Source organism: Arvicanthis niloticus, chromosome 19 (genome assembly GCF_011762505.2).
Source record: "Arvicanthis niloticus isolate mArvNil1 chromosome 19, mArvNil1.pat.X, whole genome shotgun sequence".
NCBI classification, from domain to species: domain Eukaryota; kingdom Metazoa; phylum Chordata; class Mammalia; order Rodentia; family Muridae; genus Arvicanthis; species Arvicanthis niloticus.
In genome coordinates, this window is record NC_047676.1 from 7786693 (window position 1) to 7807939 (window position 21247).

A 21247-nucleotide genomic window follows, 5' to 3' on the forward strand; every position below is an offset into this window, starting at 1 on the left:
TCGAACAGGCAGTCAAATACCTTGTGTAAATTTATAGACATGAATCTGGAAGAAGAGGTCACCAACTCACCAGGCAGAATCACAAGACACACAATGTGTTCCTCCATTATTTGAGTTTTGTCTCTTGTTAAAACGTGATTCACTGCAAACTTGTATGTGTCATTGTTGAAGGAACTGAACAAACCAGAAATAGGGCATTTCTGTCTTGTCTATGATGGATATTAGAAAGAGCAATCTCAGAGATCATTTATACATCAGTACTGTCAGAGCTACCGATGAAGAGCAGATTTCTCACTGACTGATTCAGAACAGGAAGGCGCATAGCTCTATGTGAGCATCTATGTCAATACGGGAGTGGAGAAATTGTCGTTCCTCATATTTGTGAAGCATTGAATTATAGATTACAGAATATCATGCAACATATGTCAGAAAGATGATGAGGACTGGCCACCGTGAAATAAGAATTGTGCTACACCTTACAAAATGATGACCATGCAGTTGGCAACACCAAAAAGTGACTGGCAACATGAATACATGTGTGGAATGAGAGGGTGCCACTAACAAGCCTCAGAGAGGAGTCTGGCCACACAAAATCAAACAGCTTCCATCTGAAGGAAGTCTCTTAATCTACTCTTTCTATTCTAATGCCCAAAGCATCTACACGGGAATGTAGTATTCTTAAATGGCTTAATCTGGGGACAGCTTCGCTGGTAGTTACTGACATAGAATCAATGAGAATGTCCATGAAAGACATGAAAGAACTCTAATGTTTCAAGCTTGTACAATGTTTACTAGAATCAAAATCCATGAAAAATCACTTGAAAAGACCACCTTGCAAAATGCTTGTAGAAAGCAAAGTTGACACGACTGGGCATGGAGCCCATGTGTGCTGCAACTATGCTCTGGACTGAACCATTGGTATGTGCCATGTTCTGTCATCCCACATGAGTATTGAGAGCACTGAAGATATACTCTGAAGGACTGTGTGATGAAGGGCTGGCACTTAGTAAGATCCCAAGAAATGATGGCTAATGCTTGTGTTTCACCCTTTGTTCTTCCTGTTCCTTCACATTGATTTGATTTTGGCAGAGCTTCACATAATACTAACAATGAATGATCGAACGTATCCTGCATGCATCACGCTTAAAGATGATCAGGATTTGAGAAGCATACATGCATCTCGGCTGGGTTTTACCAACAGGAGGCCACTTCACAATTAGGAAAATGAATTAATGAAAACATTCTTTACATATGACAAACAGCAAATCGCCCTAATTTGTAAGTGTCGTGATGAAGCTATTTCCGTATTTATTATACCTTTTAGACCCACCATGCTATGGTTCCTTTGTCATAAGCACAATAAAATGTCCTGTAGAAACTTTCAAAATAAACTTTAACTTCACTTAGGTATTTATTTAGCCCACCCAGTTTTATGCAGGTACTTATGCAACTTAATTTAAATGTCATTTAACCCTTAGTGTGTGACCATAGACCTTTTCCTGAGATTTCAACTAGACCACAGATAGATTTTTTTCATAGATGACACACATCTCTGTGTGCACAGGCATGTAGGTTCATGTGTATCACATACATGTAGTACTGGGGTGTATGTATACACGGCTCAATACTTCCATCTACTGGCTGTATGAACTTTTATGTAATTTATTTGACCATTATTTTTTCTGATTTAGAATGACAATAATGATACACCACTTTGAGTATCACTGTGAGATTCAAAGGGAATGTATGCTAAGTGCCAAGCACTTGGTTGGCAGTAATCAAAATACAGAACAAAAATTCTGTTTCATTATGTAGATTGAACACACACAACAACAAACATATCATCTCTGTTTACGTGACAACCTTCCTCCATTCTGCATATGAAATTAGGGGACTACTGTTTCCAGTTCGTCTGGGGCAATACGGCTACAGAGACTGTGCTATACACAAAGCCTCCAATACCATCTGTAGCATGGCTCCCTCACCATCTCACTGAACAGCTCCTACACTGTCCTGGATATTTGTTGGGCCCTTTGTAAGCAGACACTACGCATTTCTTGGAACAGTGCAAATGCACCAACAAGACAGAGCCCAGTGAGTAACTACAATGGTGACTGGGACCCTGGATATCAACAGCAGTTAGCCAGAGGGACGAGAGGGAAGGGCAGGAGTGAGGTCAGAAAGCATGACCGACCACGGGTAGGATAAATGCTCAAATGAGGGAACAGCTTGAGAGAAGCCCGTGAGGGTGGACAGGACTGGAATGGAGCCACGATTTTGGGGCAGAAAACCAGGACAGACTTATAACCCATGATGGAGAGTTGGGCGGCCGGGATATTCAGATTTCTGTGGGATTTGAGGTGGCAGTGAAGTGTGAAAGCATAGAGCAAGCATAACCCTGGTTATCCTGTACATTCCACTGTCAGAAGGCAAGTCAGAAGAAAAGCTGAAACACTGGTTCAAGAGACATTTGTGGGGGAGAATGACCAGCTGCAGTGCATTGTGGGGAGTATGACCAGCTGCAATGCATTGTGGGAAATATGACCAGCTGCAGTGCATTATGTGAAGTATGATCAGCTGCAGTGCATTTAAAAAAAAAAAAAAAACAGGGATTTAATGACTCCTGAAGGAGTAACTTCTAGAGTGTTCCACCTTCCTAAACACACTCATGCCCAGCCATTTAGAGAACAGCTGCTCCCTTGTAGACTTCCCCAGCTCTTAGGGAAACTTGGCTTACACATTCCTTCTTAAAGCACCAAAGCCATTGGCGTCCACTGTGCTGTCTACCTTCAGCCCAGGTGCATCCTCTGGTTGCTTAACCACAATGCTTATCACGTCTTCCAAGTCACAGAACTCCAGGTTCATTAGCTAGCGGTCACTTCCTGAGTATGTCTAAGCACCTTTAAAGTGGAACATTTCGATTTGCAGTGCTCCTTTTTTTTTTTTTTTTTTCTGATGGTCTTTCGATTTTTTTTTAAACAGGTGATAATTTAATCATATATATATATATATATATATATATATATATAATTTTTAACTGCAGTGCTTAGTTGAATATATATATATATTCAAAGTAAAACACATGAAATTCATTTGAAAGACAATCTCTGCAGCAACACTGTATTTTTTTTTTTTTTGTCAATTTTTCTTCTTGACAAGCTACAACAGAATAAGTAATACCATATGATGGTTCTATCTCTGTTTCCTTGTTTGATTGGGTCCAAAGAAAAGCACAAACAGAACAAATAAAGATAAAAACCACAGAGAGTGAGCTGTCTTTCATAGACCATGATGACTGCACTAAAGCAGGAAGCCTTCCACTGGGGAAAACAAATACCTAACAGAGGGAGAGGAACAGAACTGTGCGTCTTACAAAGAGAGATAACAATATGATTTGGATCAAGAAGATGGTCCACAAAAGGACCCCGGGCAGACAGAAAGGAAACAATATTAGCAACCAGCACGAGAGGAATGCAAGACTCTCACTAGGAAGCATTGTGAGACAATGAGCATGTAACATTTCTCTAGTTTACATCAGCGCTAATAAATGTCTACGTATTTTCTCTGGAGGGAGATCTCTTTCCTCTTGTATAGATTTTAATGTGGAGTTCCATGTAAACTGGTGCACACTTTGTTCCTTTACTGCAATATATCACCCATTCTCCTATGAGATGTACAAATCAAAACCCACAGGTTCTAAGTGACTTGTTGGCAAGTACAGAAACTCCTGAGACAACCAAGGGCTCTGTGGCTCCGGGGCTTTCAGACACTCAGTGCTCGGTTAATGTCATGTTATTTTCAAAAAGCAGTAACAAAATTGATTTCTTACATCCCATAAAGGGCTGTGTTAAATCATTCTGCCGACTTGTCTTTTTTGGCTGGGTAATTTGGGTTCATTACATCCTTTTTGCAATGCTTCAACAATGAAGAAAATTATCAGCCTTTTCTGAAAGTACACATGGCTCCCTCTCCTAGCAGTTTTGCATGTAGATATATGTATCAGTTGAAAGGAACAGCCTAGGCATGATGCTAGTGTATCCTAGTGTGCGTCTAAACATAGACAGAGGTTGGTAGCCTGTGGTAGGCAAGAGGTGTGAGCTACAAAGTGGAATCTGTTTTCAAATCCTAGGTCTCCACTAGATGTGGTCAAGATGTCATCTAGCTATTAAGAACCAGGACCTTCTTTGGAGGACTGCAGGGAAGACTGCTAATGAGTTGGATGTGGGTGTCCCTTTTAAGTGAAGTATTCTACCCAGTCTTTGAGACTCTCCCACATACCTAGTATGGTAACAAGACTACGGCAGTTGTGCCAAACAGGCAGAACATACATAAAAAAGAACTTATTAAGATATTTACTTATTTATGTACATTATAAGGACAATCAGATATATAATTTGTAAGAATTTCCAAACTATGTCAAATCAGCTCTCCATAGCATTTTCACCCTGATCCATCCTTCTGATGAACAAGATTTGGGAGGAACATTAAAAATGTCATTGTACTTCTGTGTGCTACATATCACAGGACATGATACTTGTACTATGATGATGTTTGTGGGTCTCAAGTGAGTCCTCCATAGGCAACCATGGGTAGAATCTTAGATTCAAGGGAGCTTAGGAATTTGAATGTCAACCAAGCAAATGGTTCCTCAATGAGGAAACAAGCAAGTCCCTGGGTGTTGATAAGATGACGTCCACACTGAGCTCATGGTGAGATGTTCAAGCTTGCTCAGGCACTCACTTTACATGTTCTATGCAAACATACAGTTGCCTCTGGTTCCAAATCCAATTGCACAGTACTGTCTGGGACACACCCACTCCTTTTACTTTTCATAGGTTTTCTGTTTACCCCCGATCTGACTTGTCGCTTTCATGAAGGCGAGTTTTACAGCTTCTATTTTAATCTTTGGCTATTAAACATTGATTGCCCTGCCTTACAGTAATCATTTAATAAGGGCTAGTAATGATTAATATTTTAATGCATTAAAGCTGTTAAGAAATTTCCCTAAACACATAAATTTATTTTAAGAGTGATTTTGGCACAAAGGGAAAAAAAAATCTGGTTTTGAAAATTATGTTCGCCTTCAAACACACAAGTTAATGTTCCAGATGCCCACATAATGTTATTCAGTCTATTACACTGGCTTTGATAAGTGATTACATAATGGCTGAAGCGAGAGCAGATGAGCCGGGCTGTAAGGTTTGGATGCTGCGTCAGTGTGAAACATACAATCCTTGGTTTTGTTTGGCTTTGAGTTTTTTTCTTTTGTTTTGTTTTCTTTATGATTCTAGGTTACAACCGAGATACTTTGCCTTATGTAACAACACCATTTATTCTATTTAAGAAATGCTCTCATCTCCTATTCATTCAACAAGCGCTGACTGAGCCTAAGGTCCTAAGACCACAGAGATGGCCCTACCTCACGCTTGCCCTCAAGAAAGTCGCAAACTAATGAGGGAAACAAAAAGACTCATCCTTTGTATTTGTTTGTCCAATCCATTCAGATTACCATGCCAAAAATAGCAATTTGCTTAGTATAAAGAGCAGAAATTTCTTTCCCAAAGGACTGGGAGCTGAACACTGCCAGCCGAGATCACAGCACGCTTCATGTTGGGTGAAGGTTTATTTCCAATTTCACAGATCTCGCATGATGAAAGACATGAGGCTACTCTCTGCGCTGTGATCTTTTTAAGAAGGGTACTAATCCCCTCCTGAAGGCCCCACCTTTGGGACAGAGTTGCCTTCTACATATTTCATATAGTGCGCGAGTAATAGTGCGGAATTTTTTATTCTGTAAACTCTAAAACATAGACTATGGTATTCATTAATTTATTTATTCAATTGTCATTAACCAAACCCACATACACGCCTCTGCAAGTGTAAAATAAAGCAGTGCACAAGAAAGCTTCACTCCACTGACTGGCAAATGCCCCTTTTGTTCAAAGACAGAAGCAAGATAGTAAAAGAATATAGTGGCTAATGTTAAAAACTGACCATAGCAAAGGATCATAAGGGCTAGAGAGCAAAAGGTGTGATTTTTAAATAATATGGTCAGGATGATGGTCCATGAAGAAGGGGATATTTGAAGACTCAGATCAAAGCAGTTGGCCAGTTGGAAAAAAAAAAGTTAGTTGATTTTTCAATGGCATACACTGTTCAGCCAGCGAAAATTGGCAATTCATAGAAAAACAACTTTAAGATACCCCAATATAGGCTTCAGGTACAGCATGGGACTCTCTACAGAGTGTATGTGGGTTGAGTTGAAATGAGTTCAGAAGAAGGGGTGTTAATAAGGGAAGTCCAGGTGCTGCTTCAGTTCAGAGGACATTCACATTGCCCTTTGGGAACAGTAAGTCAGCAAGGCTCCTAGAGGCTTGGCAGTGATAGCATGAAGATTCCTATGAGAGTACTCTAAATTGGGATGCTTGGGTTGACTGTATTATTTAGCAATTGTGAAAGACAGATGACAGATGATGGAAAGATGATAGATGGATAGATGAATGGTAGATGACAGATACGTAGATACACACAGACAGACAGATGGATGATAGATATACCTAAGTGAAAGCCAGTAGGTCTCAAAAGGAAACAACTTCCCCTGGGTAGTATTTGAGAATATATGCATTTATTTTTGTTTTATAACTTAAGGAGGTGGGAATAGTAGGACCTAGTAGGCAGGGATCACAGATGACACTAAACAATCCCCACAAAGACATAACAAAGAATTATCTGAACACAAGCAAAAGTAGCCCCAATGAGGTGAGGATGTATACGTGGATATATAAATTGTGCTGGGCATAAGGCCACCCAATTTTTAAAGATCTTGAAATAGCAAAACAATAAGTATTATATTAGCAAAATAATCAAGATTCTCCCTTTCTGCATATTTTCAAATGAGTGCTCAGGTGATGTGTCCCACAGCGTGGACAGACACTGCCCATGTGAGTGTGGCAGTGTTCACAGGTGCATATACCCAAATACACAGTGATGATTGAGAGCATGAGGGACACTCACACAACTACACACATCTTTGAAGCGACACACAGGACATTCACATAGCCATACATATCTGTGCAGCTCTCTCTGTCCAGTCTCTGGCTGTTTATTTAACAGGGGATATGTTTCTTGCTTGTAATTGACTGCTACTTTTCCTGGAAATTTCCAGTTTCTTAAAAGAGAAATGGACGTGAGCATGGTACTTCTTCCAGGGGATGTTGCCACAACTGTGAACAAGCCTGAAACTGTAGTGCTGATTTTGCCTTCACGAACTGAGCATGGAAGCTCCTATGACTGACTAGGCAAGCTGTGGGTAGCAGAATCTAAACTGACAAGATTTGGGTCCTGATGAACTCTCAAGGCATTGACTTAAATTCTGAAGATGCTTACCGCAAAGTGATGGACGCATACACTGGAAACAATTTTGTTTTTAATTGTCAAATTACCTTGAGTTATTTGTAGGCAAATGGGTTCTTGATACTGTCTGAAAATGTCATATATTAATTTCTTGTTCAAAATATATTAAGTAGACACTAAGGAATAGTACATATGGCCACACATGTGTCTGTGACCCAACATTCAACTTCCTAGATTTTAAACAGCAACACATGGAAGAAATAGCTGAACACTGATGGGTGGACTTGTCCATATCGGCTGACACTATTAGCTCTATTGGCTTACAGTGTTGGAAGAATTACTCCTCCCCCTAGTACTAAAGAATGTACTGCTATTTATCAGTACTAAATGCATTATACCTTGAAGATGAAGATTTTGTTCTTCTTTATAAAGTGTGACTGCAGTTTTAAGCAACAACTAGCTAAATACCACAAACAAAACAAGACGAGGCTCGGGGTGACTCAGAGACTCACCATTGAGCCATTTGGAGTTGTACTGTGCAGTTCGGAGAGGAGGTAAGGTGCCCAGACTCCGATAAATGGCTGGATCTCGTCCTGGGAAATCCATGGCTGTTGCAGCATAGAGCTCACCACTGGCAGTGAGCAGAGCTGTAGAATTATGCTGGGGACTGTAGGGACAGCGGGCCATGCCACTGATCTGGTCATGGATCTCAGTCAGGTTACTTAACTGTGGGTGAAGATGAGAAGAAAACCAGTTAACTCAGAAAAATCCCATCCAATGTGCTTTCATCTTCCACCTCATGCCACTGTTAGACACACGTGTCCCATATAGGCTCTGGGGTGTGTCAGATGTAAAACGTTCCTAACTTTGACTTTCTGAAAGAAAACACCTCTCTAACCTTGGCCAGAGAAGCCATCCCTGAAGTTACAGAATAGCATGCTAGTGACACAATATAAAGCACGATACGACTTTGCCATAGGATGTGTGTTTTCTACTTTAATGAAGAATCCAAGTTTAATATTTATAGATATATGAATCATAAAAAGGAACTATGTTCATGGTATTAACCTGACCAAAAAAAGATGTCTTCAAATACTACTTGGTGATAAGCATGTGTCAATATTCTGTACTGTGTTGTACACATTTCTGATATTTTTCTTCCCTCCTGTTCAGTGCTGAGAAAGCTGCATGTATGTCAAGTATCAACTGGCTTCCAAGATTCTGATTTCCATCTAATTAAACATGAGTATAGCTTTTATTTTTCTTCTTTTGTACTGGAGGATTTTGACAGGACTCAGTTTCAATTTGGTTCTTGACTTTTAACTGAGTTAGAAAAAATTGTGAAGATGGTTTATGCAGGAATAGCAAGTTCTCCCTCTCCTCCGCTGGTGGAAACATGGTCCGCAGGAAGTTACACAAAAGCGTTACATCTCAGGGTTTTCCTTCTAAAAATCTACCCCCTCCCTCCAAGTAACAACTTCCTGGCATAGATATTGAGGATGAATTTAAAATGTAAAATAATGAACACTAAGCCTAGATGATAAGTTAAAGTTTTAAGAGGAGTTGTAATATCCATAAATTAACATAATGGTGTTTCCTAGTTATATTTCTCAAAGAAGATTAAATTAATATCCTGAATTAAGAAGATAGCATGCATGTCTAATGGCTCTACCAGGCTTCTACAGGGAGACGAGTAAGATGAAAGTCCCCGTCTATAACAACAGTTACGACATTACATTGCTCATGGATGGTTGCTCATCTTATTTTTGGTATACCTTGTATCAAGTTTATAGATATTTTCTTCCCATATGAGTTGTGGTTTTATAGCACTTTAGTAATTGATAATATTTCTACCACTATGAAAATAAAAAAGAAGTATATGTTTATGATCGACGCTAAGTGACATTCATTGGGAAAATGCTGACTGAAGTAGTTTCAGAGCATACTTCAATATATAGTGTCCAATTAATTTCTGCTTTTCATATAAATGACAGTCCTGGTTGATTAGAAGTAAACACATCAAGTATTCCTTCAAGGCAGCAATGTTGCAAAGGTGCTTTCCCTTGGTAAACAGAGACATTTTTACAATGGGGATTTGAAAACCATTATGTTTGGTTGCCCCTGGTATAAGTTTGTTGAAGTTCAACATGGACACATACCGAGCGGATGGTACAGACAGGTGTGAAGGCATTGGTACCACAGGTGAATAGCCGGTCCCCGCCCACTAAGAGCACTCGTATGTAGTTCTGACATTCCTCCTGAAAATCAAAAGTATAAAAAACACATTAACAATTCCTGAAGGCAGGAGGGATGGTGAGTTTGGATATTCTATGTCTGCCAGCAAAGATAAAATAGCCCTTCTCAAGTGTTGACCAGCAATGATGCTGTTAACCTTATGTCTATACCCAGATATTTGTTCTGTAGATTGTATTTGCAAAGGTAAATGTGTATATATCTTCCATACATATGTCTTATTTTGACAAACATGAATTCATTCTGAATTGTACTACAAACTTTTAAGATTTCTGGAATACATATAAGTAAAATTAAGTCATTTGACACTGTTCATGACAGTATTGGTTGGGTTAAAAAGCTCATGAGGCCTCAACCTTATGCAAAGAGATTTATTCAACTAAGGAATACTGAGGAAGGGAGAAATAAATAGTTTTCCCCGGGGAAGAGCATGTTGTGGGTAGCCCTGGTCTTGTATTTTGATGCAAATTCCACTTTCCTGGGAGGGGCTGCAGATGAGGAGTGAATCAGTATACAGGTGACTTCTTGTGAACCTTCTGCCCACCTTAATTTGTAAAATAAAAGCTAGAGCTGGTGATTGGCCAGTAGAAGGGGGTGGAGCAGAAAAGTTTGGGAGAGAGAAAAAGGAGAAGGAAGGAGAGGAGAGATGGCAGCAGATGTTCGCGTCTTTAACAGTCTCAAGTAGTTATTCATATCAAGGTTAGGTAATTGGGTTAACAATTCTAATTGTGTGGGCATGTTGTGTATTGAGTATTTGCTAATATATAAATCCATCAGATAGTCTTTGAGCATTAAAGAGTCTTATTTCTACCTGGCACTGGAATTGTTACATCTTCCTCATGGAGGGGGTGGGGTTGGCCCTTGGGCTATGCTTAGAGCTATGAACTCCATGAAGCTGACTAGCTAGACAACAGCCACTCCAAAGTCTCAAGGGTCCTGGGCCAGCGTTCCTGGCCAGCCAGTGCTGCCCTGCCTTTAGTGTGAGAATTTAGAGCGGGAACATGGTGGTCAGGCAGGGAGCTAGCCAGACTGCCCAATGTTTCTAATATGTCCCGCAAGAAGAGCACACCAATTATTTATCTGATACCAAATGGTCAATTCTAAAAACATAAATACAAGTAACATTATATAGACTGAGGTGGTTATATTTATGTATTTAGGAATACGCTCGCACATATACACAGACACACACAGAAGTGTAACACCAGTGAATGAAAACCTGGCCATAAATTTGGAAGTGAGCAAGGATAGGTATATGTGAGATCAAGGATAGGTATCTATGAGAGTTTGAAGGGGGTTAAAGGAAAGGGAAGTGATATAATTATAATATAAAAACTTAAGGCAAATAATTTTAAAAAGAAAACACAAAAGCCTTTTATAAACATGTTGTAGCTGTAACATTTTCCCACTCAGAAGGTTGCATATGGAAACCACACATTGGAAAAAGTTGATGGTTCTGAGCTCACACTAATCAAAGTGTAATATATGCATGCACAGAAGTGTTATAATGAAACCCATTTTTGTATAATTAATACATATTAAAACTACATTAAATACATAGCAAGTGTCTATAAACAATTTTTAACTCCTTTACACGTAAAATGGAATAACTATCAGGGAAGTATTGCTTAGAATATTTGAGGAAGAACCTTGGGGTGAGGAAAGTCTTACAGGTTCTTTCATAGCAAAGCACACATATCTCCATAGCACTGATGGACATGCAAGCAAGTGGTTACTTAACAAAAATAGAAGAGCAAGGAGAGAGAATTGTTTTAATTGAAGAACATAGAGCTGTTAATAAATAGGTTTGTGTGACAAGAAGCTACCCCCTCATTCAGCACTCACTGATTTGACACTCTTTGTACTAGAAGTTACAGTTTATGCAGCAAAACCAGGATCATAACATTTACACCATAGCTGTTCACACGCTAAAATGAGGAGACAGGCTCTCCACTACTCTAAAAGGGAAAGGAAGACAAGGGTGTGGGAAGATTTCCTGGAGAGGAAGTTTAAGGGGAGACTGTGATTTGCTGGAGCTACCAGGTGGAGGTGCATAGAGGACCCATGTAGGACTGCACTGAACAAAGGACATAGGCCATACTAGGACAGGAGGATGGACTATGCCTGGGCACAGCACCTAGGCTGGAAAGTCCATAGTATGGCAGCAAAGGCCATACAGGCCAGGGTAATGAGCATGCATCATACTCTGAGCCTGAGTCGGCCTCATGTTTGTTGTCAAAGGACTACTCAAGAATCCGTGGGGAACAGTGAGGTAGGTAGGGATGCTCCTCCATGACTGGGCTCTTTCCCCTCTGTGCCTGGACCAAGTTGAGCTATGAAAGGACAAAGGCACAATGTGATATATCAACAAAATCTGCTTAATGGACTAGCACAGAGTGCCAGGATGCCGGGATGATTTGAATCACATAGAAACCCTGACAAAATAGATTCAATTGTACAGAAGTTCTGCTCTCTGGTCACATGAGCTTCGCTTTCAGGAGCAGTGTGTTTGCATTATCTGATCTGCTGCATAGCCCAGCTCATACAATGCAAATTGTTCACTTACATGAACTTGTTCTATAAGGGAAGTGAGATATCAAATATATGATTCTCTTTGCTCCACTGCTAATAAAAACAGCACAGCAGGATGGGCTGACAAAACTGTTCAGAAAAAAAAAAGACAATAGAAAAATCCAATAGAAAAAAAAACAATAGAAATTTTCAGAAAATTTGGAAAATAATTGTAAATATTTGGGAATGGAGACAGAACAGATGGAGGAGCAAAGCTTGTTTTGTTACCAAATCCTTTTGTGACTGGGAATAGTAAAATTCCATCCAGCAAAGAACACTATTAAAGGCATCAGAGAATCACACAGTTGGTCATCCCAGGGGTGAGGAGACCAGGGCAAACACACCTAGGGGCTTACAACAAACGGATCAAAGGGAGGGCAAACACAGGAAACCAAGGCCCATCTGTATAAAGCATCTCCACCTAAACCTTCCAGAACACAGGGCTGAGTGTTCTTGATGGAATGAGTGGACACACTGTCATGATAATAACCCTGTAATAAAGACTGGAATGGAAAATTACAGTGTACAGGGCACAGAGCGCATCCATTTCTATTTGCTGCTCCTTGAATTCTTTCAAGAACAACATGAGACGTAAAAGAAATCTTATAGCAAGAGGCCACCCAGAGGAGAGTCTCCCTAGAGAGAACCACTCTGCTGTAAACACAGCCAAGGGGAAATTGTTCCAACTGAAAAGACCCACTGCTGATTTCTGCAAGAAAAGAGAGCAATACAGATAACAAACAAGGTGTTTATGCAAATCCCCCAAATAAAAACCCAGTGTCAATGAGACAGACAGGCTGCCACCAAGCCTGGTAAAGAAGCAGGAGTCAGAAGGGCTGTGGCATGTAGAACAATGTAGAGAGAGGCACAGAAAGCTCAAGTGGTTCTTTAATCAAGGAGACAAGGCAGAGAAAGCACAGGAAACCGTTTCAACTGGAGCAGAGACTAATAGGGCACACTCTGATAATTAGGACTTTGTAAGAATTCACTAGGCCTTGACCAGTTTTCCCAACTGAGTGTTAGGAAGGAAGGAAGTCATGAAGAGTGCTGAGGTGGTCAGGGAAGGAGGTCAGTGTATCATCCATCTTTCTGACATGATGGGAGACAGACACAGCTTATAGAAACCCCAGAGGGCTTGTGAAGCATGGAGCCTATTGAATGCCATAGAATACATTCTAGAAGATGTCAGTCATATGGACCCCCATCCTCATGGGAGTAGACGTCAGTGAAAAAGGCTGAGAAGTCACCAGTTGGATCAAATCAAGCTGAGCTCACTCACAGGCCTTTAAGCATGGCAACCAGAGGTGGGCCACATCTGTGTGCACATCCCAGCTTACCCAAGGCTTAAGTCAGCTCACCACCTTTCTCTTGATGACTCCCTCCTCTTTACTTGATGAGCTACCACTGATTTGAAAAGAATTGGGTGTGGAAAACATATTCTTAGAAAATCTTATTTTGTTTTTTTTAAAGAAAGGCTGGGACAAATTCAAGCAAAATAAAATGCGAAAGTGGCAAGGAACAAAGTAGACATATTTAGCATCGAGGCACAAGACACATCTCAGGATCACAGAGTCGAATTTAAAAATGAACAAAATTGGCATTGAGTGCCAGGGTGGTAACAGTCGGTCCTGTGACAATGATTCTCAGGCACAGATTCTAGATGTTAATGTTTGCAGCAAACTCAGCTCTTTATAGGTTACTTGGCCTTGCCCAAAATAGTACTTGGTATCACCACATTGAAAATATGGGCAGATGTGTGGGCAAATGATTCTTCAGGGGGCAGTTCACTGTTTTATCTAACAGAGAAACATATTGAAATGTCTATGGACCCACATTTTATCAACTTTTCCCCCTTTCTATTCCATTTCTGTGCTGTGAAAACAGATGAAGATGACTTATTGAATTCTGATTCTCCAGCAGTCAAAGGGCACATCTCAGAGACCATCCAGAGCCAGCTGCTCCATGGCCTCTGTGATTGGAAATGAGAGTCATCTATTTATGTTTGGATAATTCTACTTTAACATTAAATAGTCCGTATGTGCCTGTGATCCATGCATGGCTCAACTTGTTTTTCATTGCCAGGAGATCCTACTTCAATTGATAGCTGAGAAACACCGTCAAGATACAGAAAAGACTTCCTGATGGGGAAAGAACCATTCCTACTTGGGATCATGGGCACAGCCTCCAGTCTTCAAGTGAGAAAACATGTTTTAGGGTCCTTTTGGTTTGAATTTTCTGTTTTGCCTTACAACATTTCATCATCCTCTCCTCCCCTATCAAATATGCTGTATTTAGCAAAGAATGTTTAACTTTGTGCAGATATGACTGTCAAGCAACTTGGACCCTCTAGTGTCCCCTTGATGTACGTGGACCACTCATGAATTCCAAGGAGGAGAGAACAAGTTTGGAAAGCTGACAGCTTTATGTTACCCACATTCTCCCAGAGAAAACAACCTGTCTTCCTTTTTAATGATGTATTGCCTTTATGTACATTTCAGGTGATGAAGAGGAATAAATACATATGTGTATATCTATATTTATATATATGTACAAAAGTGCATATATTTATGATGCAATCCAGAATCAACTCTTCATAGGTAACAAAATATAAGAATGATCAAACCCCTCATACAAAAAGATGTAGAATTTGTCTCTAATCTTCACATATCTTCCCATATATTTTTCATCTATAGATTATTTTAGTATCTATAGAGTATGAATGCTATGTAATCAGATCTTTTGTTATTTAGAGAACAATGTAAAGAAAAATACTTTTAATTAATAAAAATTATACACACAGAGTATCTGGTATACACAATGTACATAAGACTCCTGTGTCCAAGATGAAGGGTCTTAGTTCTTAAAGCAATTGTGTAGCATGCTGGCAGGTCTAGAGTATCCACATGCATTGTTAAACTCAAAGCCATTCCAAACATCAGCATTTTAGGTAAAAATACCAAGCTACTGCCCTTAAGCACCATACATCCATGCAGAGGGCCACATGTCTTTCTCTTCTTAGCCACTAGGAGTTGGGATCTTTAAAGCTTACTGTGGTGGCCTAGGACCACTGGACACAAAAGGAATAACAATACACAGAGCCTTGGATTCTAATCCAAACTCTCCCACCAATTAGCACAATAATTCTAAGAACTTAGTGTCAAAAATACTGAAATGAGATCATGAACAAGAACACTTTGAAAATTATGAAATGTCATAAAAGCACAAAGCAACTCTTTCATTCCCTTAATAATTACTTATGTTTCCTTTGTGTAGCCCTAAATGCCATGGGGGAGGCAGCTGAGTCCAGACAAGAACTGGCAACAAACAAGGCACTCTTGTTTGATGCTGAGACAATCAGCCATTTGTGTCTAAAATAATATTTATGTGAAATGTATTTAAAGAGTTCTACAGTTTGATTTCAATAACACATATTTCAAAGACAATGAAATGCAATGGATCTTGTTATACTGCTTTTTTTTTTCTGCATCAATAAAAATGGATTCTCTTCCTCGTTTTAATGCATGTGGATACTTAGAGCACAAGAGCCATAGTGAGCGGAAAAATCTAGAAGGAAATTAAAGCTTGTACCTTATTCAGAATCTGCAATCTCAGCGTCTAATTTTCTTGCAAGCCTTAATCAAAGGTTTGGGGTAGCTTCTTATGACCTTGGCTCCCGAGATTATAAATTTCATGTTCCTACTACATGAAAGGTTGCTTGCACTTGACCCAGCAATGCCAAGGGAGAAAAGTTGTCATATTTATTATCCTGAGCTCAGCAGCCAGTTGAGGAATGTTCTCACTAGAGAAAAAGTGGGTGCAGGCAGTAGCCCCCTGTAGGCTTAGCCACCTCCTTCCAGACATTATATCCTAGTGGCTGGGCCATATAGCACACAGAAATATATAGCACACACAAATGTAACACACACAACTTTTCGGGAGAGTAGGAAGAAACAGCTCAGACAAGACGCTTGCATTTTTTGCATTTTTAAAATGTCACATTTTCACATTGTTCTTTTTATTACAGAGAGAAGGGAGACTTTGTAATTCTGTGCACATTCTCAGAATACTACAGCACAAGCAAATTTATTAAAGTATTTGAATTTTCCTTGTAAATTCATGACCACTAAGAAAAGCCCGAGTTCCATTCCTCCAAAGAGATTCTATATTTTAGTCAAATGGAAACATTACTTGTCTTATATTTTAGCATCTGTCAGCCTGGAGATCTTTGGGATGTCTGACATCTGAATTCAGGGCCTGCCCACTGATAGCACTCTTGGTATGCTTTCTCTCGTTCTTAGCCATTGTCCTGCTCTCTTTCTTTTATGTGTCCCGGGTGCTGGGCACTGGATAGTAATCATGCCAGTGTCCATTTGAGGGGAGAAAAAGAGATGTGAACAAAGGATAGAGGACTTTCTCAGGTAGGGAGATAAGGCATCCTTTGCTATCACCTCCTGGACCAGGCTACAACGTTATTTATTCTAACATGTTAATGAAGCTACCACCTTAGTTTGTAGACATGAGTCCCTATTGAACACTGTTCCTGACTTTTTTTGTTTTGTTCTGTTTTGTTTTCATTTGGGATGTTACTTTTTATACCAGGCTGTCCCCAATCTCCCAAGGACTTTAGTGTGCCTAAATCAGCCTCTCCAGGAATTAGAATCATAGGCAGGGATCAACTCAAACAAGCAGCTGCATGAACTAAATTCGATTTCAATAGAACACTGCCTTTTAAAACCCTAGATAAATTCATCATGATACTTAATGCAGCCTGAAATAAAATATAATTGATCTTGCACATAATATATACTTTATGAAATTTATCTTCATTTGTTTTAATATATGTCTCAAAGATCCAACACACACAGTTAGAATTAATGTAATTACCAAAATTTGCCATTATTTTTAATCCATTAAAACTTAAATCTGTAAAATATAATACGATGACTTGATGTAAGTGCATTTGTTTTCCTCATTTTCCTGATTTGTGTTAGAAAAACTTAATTTAGTGTATTGACAATTGGTTCCTTCATTGGATCAGGGGTGTATTACCTACTGGGCATAAATGATACTATTTTAACAAATTTGTTTAATTTCTAAATACAAAATTAACCATAGGTCACAGCTAGAGGTGAAACATGGACTGGTGAGTTCAGTTGAGCAATTTCCATAAGTTGCAATAATATACTAGAAAATGAAAACTAGCTGAATGCTTTGATTAAGGGCTTGTAGACTATGCTGCAGAGACACCCCAGACAGCCCGTGGCTCAACAGGTTTTGATGTTCTTTTCTAAATCACAAGGACCACATGGAGAATTAAATCCAGGAAGAAGAATAGAATTAACTATTAGTATTTTTGAAAGTTTGCGAACTAAATACGTAAGTAAATTCCTGGTGCAATAATAAAAAATACTTTAGGTGACAGGAAAGAAAAATGAACAATGAAAAAAATTTCAAATTTGTATATATTAAATAAATGAAAGCACAGGTTCCCCCAAAAATGTCTGGAGCAAATTTGGTTATTTTGGGTTGTCATGGCATTGTGGGCACAGGGAGGCAAGCTGCTGAACCTACTGTATGAAAGGATGTCCCCTCAAAAAGACATCGTCCCTATCATCAAAAGTGGTGTGGGTGATAAGCTGATAGCAGTCTTACTGTGTTTATTTACTCATGGAGTATTGCTAACTTCCACCCTGTGTGCCAAAGGCTGCAACAAGGCACCAGAACCATAAAGGAACCATTGGCACAGCTCATGGTCCAGGGCTGGATGAGTAACACAGCTTGACAGGGCAAAGACAGATGTCCACAGGGATTTCCAAGACTGATAACTGATGGACTACAGTTTGGAACAGCAAAGCTGTGCACTAAGAGTTGATCCAGGCAGGCCAGGAACAGTGGTCGTGGAAATAGGGGATTGACAGGGGAGAATTCTCAGGGGAGAATAGAGTTCTCCTGAGTCCTGAGGAGAGTATGGGGGTGGGACCTTCAGGTCTGAGGTTAACAAAATCTAAACCAAAATTCACATTTACAGAGACAGACTCCAGTGACTTGACATCAAATTCCATTGTAGGGTATCTGCTTACTGGCGCAAGCAAATCCAAGACACAGAAGATAAGAAAAAAAGTAAGAGAAATGAACCAAAGTGCAGTCATCATTGGAGAGGTAAAGCCACTGACAGAACGAGGGCAATTAACCTGTGGAACAGCTGTGGGACGATTATCCTCAGTAAACAAAAGACTCTTTTTTCTAAAGACAGAGTTCCTGGAAAGATAAAGTCCTATGCATGTTACCAAACCCTAGTTGTGTGAGAGGTCCGTGTGAGAGTGGGAGTGGACTCCCATCTTCAACTCTCAGTGCTCTATGTATGAGAATTTGGGAATGTAGACTTCAGCACTGACAGAGATAAAGCAGACCATCAAGAATATGTAATATGTAATATGTAATGTGTAATTTTGATGCAATGATTATTGAGCAAGGGTCCAATACTTGTTTGGTATGTACAAGGCCCTGCACTCCTGGTGCTGCAAAACACAAGATAATACAAATACTCAACTACTTTCTGTAGTTAACTACAAAATACAGAAGAGGTAAATTAAATACTAGTTGAAAGTTACTTTCTATATTTTCTAACAATGTTATAGTTCACTTTGAAACTTATATAGTGATTTAAAGTACAAGTTAGGTCTCAGCTTGCTTTCTGGTGCGCTTGCATTTCTCTGTGAAATGCCTGTTTATTGTGACTCATTTCCGCTGACTTTTGAAATATAGAACATATCCTCTTCACATACACCTCACTTTGCAGGAAAACAGATGTGATATCAACCCTCAGCTCACGGTGAGGATTGATATCACATTGATATCTGTACACTGCTCTGTCCTTACCTTCGATTTGCCCTTGCTGTAACAGGCCTTCTTGGTAGCTTCGTCACACTCCCACTCCACAGCCTGCAAAGAGACCAAACTGAAAGTTAGGGCTTTCGGGAAAGACATGGAAACAAGAGGGTCCTGGTGGGCAGATGAGATCATATCAGCCCACCCTTGTGCCAGCATCTTCCGTCCTGCATAGAATTAACACCAAGCACAGGGCATCAAGTCACGGGCTTACATTCGACTTTCAAATTAAGACATTTAAGACTTGCCCTCTTAGAGTCTGCTTCGTAGTCAAACAGCAGTACCTTTAGACACAGTTACTGGTAAACAAGATTGATTACTTATGGGAAACAAGGACAAGCTCCCAGCAAAGGAGACCATGAAACAGAGTCACCGGAATCATTCCAAGCCACAGAGCTTAGTGCAGTGTGTCATGCATCAACACTCACGGACAGTGCCAGGGATAATTGCATATCCTAGCTATCACATTGCATGTATACATGCCAGTCAGGGCATGATGGGTTCATGCGCAGAACACTGGGACTGTTTTCAATCTCCACACCCGCCACCACTAGCTCTATTAAAACCATGATGTTTAGTACTTCACAAACGTTTCCAATCTAACCCGTACTGACCAAGTTGTCAGGTGGATTAACACGTCTAGTCACAAAGAGAACTGCGAGACTTAAGATGATAATGCTGGTTTTGAAGACAAAGGTGATTTACAACTTTAAGTTTGTGAGTCACTTAATACCAGTTCAAACATTGAATTAGTGTTCTTTCCTACTATTTTTGTGCTATATAGGCTTTTACATGGGAAGTCTATATATTTTTTCATATCTTCTTGTTATAATTTTTTTCTATCTGTTAAAATTAGATTTCTGAAGATTCAGTTATGGACTAGTGAAGTTATTTTCAGGAAAACTTGTGAGGAACAATCTTTTTAGGTCAGAAAATGTCAAAGAAGAAACTATACTCAACCCAATATAAACCAAAGTAAAATAACATGCAGGAAAACACCGGTCTCCACCAACTGCCAGGAAGAATTGTTTCTCAATTCCCCCAAACCTAGGAGAGTATAAGGTCAGAGTGCTATTGCCGAACACTGATACACAGCAAAGGCAGTCATAACAACTGTGTGCAGGATGGCTTATCCCTCTCAACAAATATGAGATTATGAGAAAGTAACCCACACAGAACCCCCTTGGTGCTCCTCCAACACGAGCAGTGCCATGTCTGTTTATTATGATCCTGTGAAATCACATAGTCAGTATCTACGACCTCGAATAAGAGACTGTGTTAAATATGAGATCCTTTCCTGGGTCAGTGTGCAGTGGGGGCAGTGGAAACGTAGCTAATCAGTGTCTCATGAAAGGACTGCCTTGGAGTCCATCCAGGATGGCAAATATTTCCATCAACAGTGAGCATACCAGCACAGCGATAAGAGCTGTACACACCGCACCATGACGTGCAGATTCCAAAAATGAAAATAAACTCACTGTTACCCCTGTGTGACTTTTAATATGCTCCTTTCTTACATCTGTTTATAGAAAAATCCCTGTTGCATCTTTGCTCTTATTTAAATATAAAACAAAATCAATGAGCTGATACATTCCTTTAGCAATAAAGAACTCATTACGAATTTAAGCTTATATTACCAAAGGGGTTGATGTCATTGAACAGAAAAAGAGGTTCTGGTTATACAGCTATGAGCACATCTGTATGGTGAAACACTTCAGTGGAGGAGGTGCTCTCAGTGGCTCTTGTTGAGTTGGTGATGTTGTTAAAATTAAATGTTGGGGAATGGAGAGACAGGTATGTTAGCAAAATGCTTGGTATGAAAGAAACGCAGGAGGGCAGGAGCTTCAACACTGTTTCAAAAGCCAGGTGTGAGGGCGCTTGCTTACAGTCCCAGTTCTGTGGAGGTGACATCAGGCAGGACTGCTTGACTACCAGGTGGTCTAGCCTCACCAGGGAGTTTCAGGCAAGGTAGAAAGCATGTTGAAAAGAAAATAAGACCAACCAAGTTAAAGACATTCTCCGCTGAAGTGTTTCACCATATAGATGTGCTCATAGCTGTATAACCAGCCCCCTCTTTCTGTTCAATGACCCACTCAGAAAACTATACCCAGGTTTGACTTTCCCACCCCTCTCCCTCCCTTCTCTCTCTCTATTCACCTTCTCTGTCTCTCTTTGTTTCTAA

At 39.9% G+C, this 21247-nt stretch overlaps 1 protein-coding gene across 1 annotated transcript in view; it reads right to left on the reverse strand.

Annotated features, from left to right (window-relative positions):
* The window catches only part of Sema5a (semaphorin 5A), a 200445-nt gene that overhangs the window by 130324 nt on the left and 48874 nt on the right, over positions 1-21247 (reverse strand). Inside the window, exons 3-5 of the mRNA XM_034523424.2 lie at positions 19057-19119; positions 9513-9611; positions 7866-8079 (exon numbers count right to left, since the gene is read on the reverse strand). Of these exons, the coding sequence (XP_034379315.2) occupies positions 7866-8079; positions 9513-9611; positions 19057-19119 (376 nt within the window). The remainder of the gene's footprint in view (positions 1-7865; positions 8080-9512; positions 9612-19056; positions 19120-21247) is intronic.